At 43.7% G+C, this 6,259-nt stretch overlaps 1 protein-coding gene across 2 annotated transcripts in view; it reads right to left on the bottom strand.

The window, feature by feature from the left end:
* Positions 1-527: 527 nt before the first annotated feature.
* Positions 528-6,259, bottom strand: part of CARMIL2 (capping protein regulator and myosin 1 linker 2) — a 68,895-nt gene continuing 63,163 nt past the window's right edge. For both annotated transcript variants that reach the window (XM_081871781.1, XM_081871782.1), the window contains 5 exons: positions 6,024-6,095; positions 4,613-4,963; positions 4,112-4,219; positions 2,139-2,243; positions 528-1,491 (listed from right to left, as the gene is read on the bottom strand). In XM_081871781.1, the coding sequence (XP_081727907.1) occupies positions 1,322-1,491; positions 2,139-2,243; positions 4,112-4,219; positions 4,613-4,963; positions 6,024-6,095 (806 nt within the window). In that variant the 3' untranslated portion in view covers positions 528-1,321. The remainder of the gene's footprint in view (positions 1,492-2,138; positions 2,244-4,111; positions 4,220-4,612; positions 4,964-6,023; positions 6,096-6,259) is intronic.

Below are 6,259 nucleotides of genomic sequence, written 5' to 3'. Positions count from 1 at the left end.
AATGATTGTGGAGAATGACTGAATCTTTCAGTGTCTTCACCAGCTCTTGTACAAAAAAAGTGCTTTCTGTGTGAAAATTTAACACTTGTAGTGACCTCCATGAGCAGCTGCAGGGTCCTTAAAGCAGGGAATGAGGAGTGCCTCCCCCATGTTGCTGAACTCAAACCTCCCATCAGCTCCAGCCAGCCTGGCCAATAATCAAGGATGGTTGGAGCTTTAGTACCTACAACTTCTCCATCTGTGCTTTAAAGCATATTGGTTATGGTAAGTTGTTCCCTTTAAGATGGCATTGGGGGGGGGGGGAACCTGCCTATTTTTCTAAGAGGCGGTGATTACTCATCTTGCAGTAGCTCTAAACAGAAGCACTGAGTTTTTGCAAGACACCTCTCGCTTATCCTTTTCATGGTACTTAAGCATCTTCTCTTTCTCCCACCTTTCTTGTACCAGCAAGACACAGATGGAGTCTGTAAATTGGAGGGAAATAAAGACAACAGTCCTAATACCACAATAAATGAGACAAGAACAAATTCTGCTGATTTGAGTTATCATCCTCATTTAATTGTGGAACAGAGGAGCTGAAACTTCTTTATTAGTTATAACTTGCTGAAAGCTGCCAAATCACACCCTCCCCTTATGCCTCATTCATGCCAAACACCTAACTGATGCCAATAGATATTTGCCTAGAATAGAGTTTTTCCCCCTAGGCAATACGAAGGCTATAGAAAGATATGGCAGAAGTGGAATCCTAGGAACAGAAATGAGGCAGGCTAAAGGACGGAGCAAGATTGTCAATGTGAGACAGACCAACCTGGCTTTGTGGCGCTTTTAACCTTTTCTGCAAACCCCAAGCTGTCCAAATTTCACACTCCTGAAAAGTACAATGCAAGGCAGGCAAGTTTAGTGTATATAAAATAGCCCCCCACCCAACCTTCCTGCTGGTGGTTCTCAGTTTCTGGCACTACACATTTTTGCATCTGCACCAGCTGCCAGCTGTATAACTGTTGCTGGAAATAGCCGGTTTCCTGCATACTCAGCATTTGGCTTTTCCTATGTGAACCATTAGAACACTGGGCACTTACATGAGAGTATACAAGGGTGAAAGGTGAAAAGGGGACAACCCAAACGTGCAAGAGTTTTGATGTCACTTTATCTCACTGGAAACACCAGCTCTACCAACCAAGGAGCCATGATGGGGCTTGCTTGGCCCTGTGCTGAATCGCTTACACCTCCTCAGATGGCTGTTCTGCTGCTTCAAGTTATAAGCCTGTCTTCTGTGCTCATTTGTGTGAGCTGCCATCATGCAGAATCACCAGCCATTGACTCAGTGCTCTTGTGTTGGTGACTTGGAGAGTGGCACAGAAGTTCTTTGGTCTAGGGCTGTATTTTGTGCGTTCTCTAGAGTTTGTTCCAGAGCTTGTTGCAACTCTTCTTCCATTTCTGCTTTTGGCTTTGCCTCTGTGGGTTCCTTGTTCCTTCCTTGGCGTGGAGTACCTGCAAGAAAATCCACAACCATCCTATCAGCATAATACCAGTGGCCTTCTTTACTGCCTGCAATGAGAACCTGGGCTCCTTTGGAAGGAAGAAAGGGAGGGAGGGATATAAATTAATTCAACCAACCAACCAACCAACCAACCAACCAACCAACCAACCAACCAATAAACCTAAGAGTCCAGCTGGATCAGATTAAAGGCTCATCTAGTTTAGTGTTCCTTTTCCCACAGTGGCCAAACTGATGCTTATGGGAAGCCCACAAATGGAACATGAAAGCAGTAATACTCTCTGATGTTCCTCAGGAACTGCCTCTGCTATGGAAAGTATTGTGATTAGTACCCACTAGAACACAACACTGAAAAATAAGTCAGATTTGGAAAATGTGAATGCAGAACATTTTATACTTAATGTAGCATCAACCATCTCTTAGATACTGCTGTCCAAAAAACAGGTGTACATGGGGTGGGGTTGGATTATTGGCTCCTCTGTGGTAAGTGCTAGGTAGTTATACCACTTGTGCCGCAATCAACAGAAGTTGAGTAATAAAGTTTGGAACCAACTTGGGAAGTTTTTATAGAAAAGTATTAAATCGTGTCTATGGGAGGAAAACACTGTATACTTTTTTGGGGAGGGGCGGCTGTCCTTACTTGGTGAGTCAGATGGTGTAGATGTCCCAGGCTCCAACAAGGACTTGGGCTTAATCTTCCATTTCACAATTGGGGAGCGCTGCAGACAGAGAGGAAGCTTTGCATCTGTAGGGAATAAAAGTCAGGTGAACATGTTAACCAGATTGAGAAAGAGGCCTGCTGCAGTTGAGATAGATAATGAGGCTGGCAGTTCTGTAAAATGTCACTAAGTACATTCTGTGTGTAATATTTAAGGATCACTGTACACAGTGCTCCAGCAGATGCTGTTCTGTTCTAGAGCTCTTGGCAGTGATCTCCCACTTCTAGCCTCATGGCAGATGGGCTAAAGTCATATGTACATAGCAGTAGTTACAAACTGGCAGATGAGCACAGCTAATGGACAATGGCCTTTGGAGTTCAATTCCTTGGCTCCAAGTACAGTGGTACCTCTGGTTACGAACTTAAGGCGTTCCGAAGGTCTGTTCTTGAGGTGAAACCATTCTTATCCTGCGGTGCACAATTTCCGTTCACATCCTGGGACAAAGTTTGCAACCAGGGAACAGCTACTTCTGGGTTAGTGGAGTTCATAACCCGAAGTGTTTGTAACCAGAGGTACCACCGTAGATTTTTATTGGCATTCTTATTGCTTGTCAGTTTATGTTGTTGTAACACACTTCTGTCATAATCTTTTTATTCAAGAGAATCCATGAACCCCCAGTTTGGCATTATCAGGATATGTGGCTAGTGGCAATTCCAATGGACATGTAAGCAGTGACTTACCTATTATTTCTTCCAAAACCTGCTTATATTCAGATCTCACACAGAGGCTTGGTGGTTTCTTTGTATCACAGTTTTGACATGCATGACCTATTATCTTGTCCAATGGTCTTTTATACTAATGAATGTTTCACTGACCTTTCTGATTCTGATTGCCTTATTTATTTTCTCCCTTTTTAATATAAGGCCATTTGGGACTTTATGTGTGCACTATCTTATTGTTGACCCTTTTAACCAACATTCAGACTGTTGCAGATTACTCACACACCCCTCAGTTTATCTGTTGCCTACATGCCCTAAACTTTCTTCTCCCCTATCCATATTTTTAACCCCTCTCTATTTCATTGAATTTGTAATATATGATGAGACACAAGCTGGTGATAACCAATAAGAAGGATGGCAAATTTAAGCAAGGCTGGTGGTCCAGATTTTTTTTGGGGTGGGGGGAATTATCTTAAAAGGTAATGTTACTCTTAGCTCCATAGCTCTACTCTTTCTCCTTCAGCCATGCACATTTAACACCATAGTCTCCCATCTTGGTCCATACCCTCTTCACAAACATTTTATGAAGCAACATCATATATGATTTCTCTCTCTCTCTCTCTCTCTCTCTCTCTCTCTCTCTCTCTCTCTGTGTGTGTGTGTGTGTGTGTGTGTGTGGTGTGTGTGTGTGTGTGTAAAACATACATTCTCCCCATCTGCTGACCAGCAACAGCCTGTCTCACTTAAGGAACACTCCAGGTCCCTGGTAATTCGGTACATACCTGAGGCCCAGTGCCTATTTTAGAAAAAACTAACCCTTGCCTTCTGCTGACAGCATTTTGAGACTACTATCTAACCAGTTCCCCACACTTTGAAGTGTTGAAGACACTGTCCTACACAGTTCCCAAACCACCACAAAACCTAACACTGGTACCTTGTATATTAATTCACCTGACTTACTTTTACTTCTAAATAGGTGGCAGGGATGAAGGCAATCTCACTGAATCAGTGCTTAGTGGAAGAAAAAGCAATATAAGTCTAAAACGTTGACAGTTGTTTCTTGTTAACAAATCCAAAATGAAATGAGACTGGGAGAAGGGGATTATCTGAAAAGCACCCCAGGGTGCATGGAAGCAGTGTTTTTGCTTCTTGCAAGAGCCACCTAGACAGTAAATTCATTCTTTAGATCATGATTTGCGCTCTGAAAGAATGCTGTGCTCTGCATGTTTACTTACGGTGCAGCTCTGCTGCACAGGCCTGGTCCCTGAGCTGTTCTTCGTGAACAGACATGGCCCTCCGGTTTGCCACAGGCTTCAGACGAGATTTGGGTTTGAGTTGATTGTCTGAAAGATAGAGGGTAGGGGTTATATGCTATTCAAGCAGGCCTTGACAAATTTCAGGCATATTCTGGGAGCAGCCACATAGAAAGTAGGTTTTGCTGTTAAGCCACATCTCCTCCAGATTTGGCCAGCCTATCACTGGCAAGCTACAAGCTTTGGATTAATTAGCTACATCCCATGCAATGTTCCAAGAAATACAAGTTTGCTGAGACAGCCAGAATTACACTTTCCTTCTCCCTTGTTCCAAATGAACATTATAGCAAATTGAGACATAGAGAAAACTTGCTTCACTGTGCTCTGGCCTCTGGGATGTTGGCAGAGAAGCAAGCAGCAAGATTTTGGGAAGCAGGATTTAAATACTGGAGCCCCACTAGTACCGGAATCTACTGAACATACCTCCAGCAATCACGTGTACGTCAGCATATGAATTCTGTAGCTCGGCAAATGCTCGTCCTTCTCCAGCATTGCTAGTCCTCCGCATAGGAAGAGGGCCTGCTGTGCTTCTCCCAATCCTGGGCAAACTGCTGCTCCAGCTCTCTTTTGCTTTCTGCTCTCTTGGGCTGGCTGGCTCTTGTACGGCAAAAGCTCTTCTTGGCGAAGAGCTGAGTTCTGAACACTTGCCCTTGAGCTCTACATTTAGTTGCTTCCCAAGAGCTTTCCAGGATAGTCTCCCATCACTGGATCCTCCACTGGTTTCTGTACCTGTTCTGCCAGCAGCATCAGCAGGACCTAGCCGCACGGAGGGATCTGCAATACAGCACCACATACTATCAAGTGGACAGGCATTCACACCCCCACACCCCTCCCACTCTTACATGCTTGATCAGTTCTTCTGGGATGATTCTGCATCTCCAAATCATTTATTTATTTCCTCTTTCTACCATTATTATTACTTTTTTACATTTTCATCCTGTCCTTCCTTCACATTGCTCAGGGCAGCATACATGGCTCACCCTCTGATTTTATTCTCACAACAAGCCTTTGAGGTCGGTTATGGTGAGGTATATTGAGTAAGCTTGATGACCGTGTGGAAATTTGGACGACATTCTCCCCAATCCTAATACATTAAATGTCACTACACCACACTGGAACTCTATGGGCAAATGAATTCCTGACATAAACCCCCAAAGATATCCCAAGGGCCATATCTCCATGCAAAACCTGGAGGAACGTAAAGCAGTTTCATTCGGAACACCATTTTTTTTTTTTTTTAAATGTGAATTGGCCTACCCTATCAGTACATAAATGCATTCTGTAGAAACTGTTTCAGTTCATCTCTGAGAAATCATTGCATGAAGCAGCTGTGCTTTTGCTTAGTTCGCATAGGACAAAAGTAACTTGAGCCTAATACAGAGAGGCTATGAACTAACAATCTGTTATTCCCCAGCCCACTGTGGGGCTGGGTCAAGAGTTTGTCCCATGACCTCTGATCTGTGTTCTTTGAGACTAAGGGCCAAACTAGACATGGCATTAAATGTGTCTTTGTACTTATTGTGCATGGTTGTTGTTTTTAATGCAGATAGCCACTGAAAGGGTTTATCATTATTGGGAACAGGGGTGGGGGAGTTTAACCCTTTCTTGCCCCTCTGTGGTCCTGACAAACACTGTTATTCTGAAGCTGTTGTTTGCATTGGGAGGAAATCCCCCATTGTGCCATGCCTAGCTTTAACCCTGAGCTCTATATGCAGATTGCCATGGCAAGTGTGTGAACAGTTGAAGAGACTGATCTGCTATAGCTAAAGAGTGAAAACTACAGTATTATAAAGCACCATGGAAAGGAAACTCACCAATCTCAAAGCACACCTACCTGTGGACATGGAGTGTGTGCGTGATTTCAAGGGGCAAGGAGGAGATTCCGCTGAACTGTCCACAATATCCCCTAGAAACCAAACAACCACATTCAAGAAGCAGGCCAAAAACAAGGTGTAGAATGTGTTTGGGGGCATGGATTACTGCTGAAGGTCAAAGGGTTATTTACCCAAAGTGCAGCTAAACTTGTAAAAACCTAGATCCTGCTGAATGCAGCTGGAGGCTTATATGATA

The sequence above is a fragment of the Podarcis erhardii genome (genome assembly GCF_964252035.2).
Source record: "Podarcis erhardii genome assembly, chromosome: 7".
NCBI classification, from domain to species: Eukaryota; Metazoa; Chordata; class Lepidosauria; order Squamata; family Lacertidae; genus Podarcis; species Podarcis erhardii.
The sequence above is the reverse complement of the archived record's forward strand: the minus strand, read 5'-3'. Positions and strand labels throughout refer to the sequence as shown.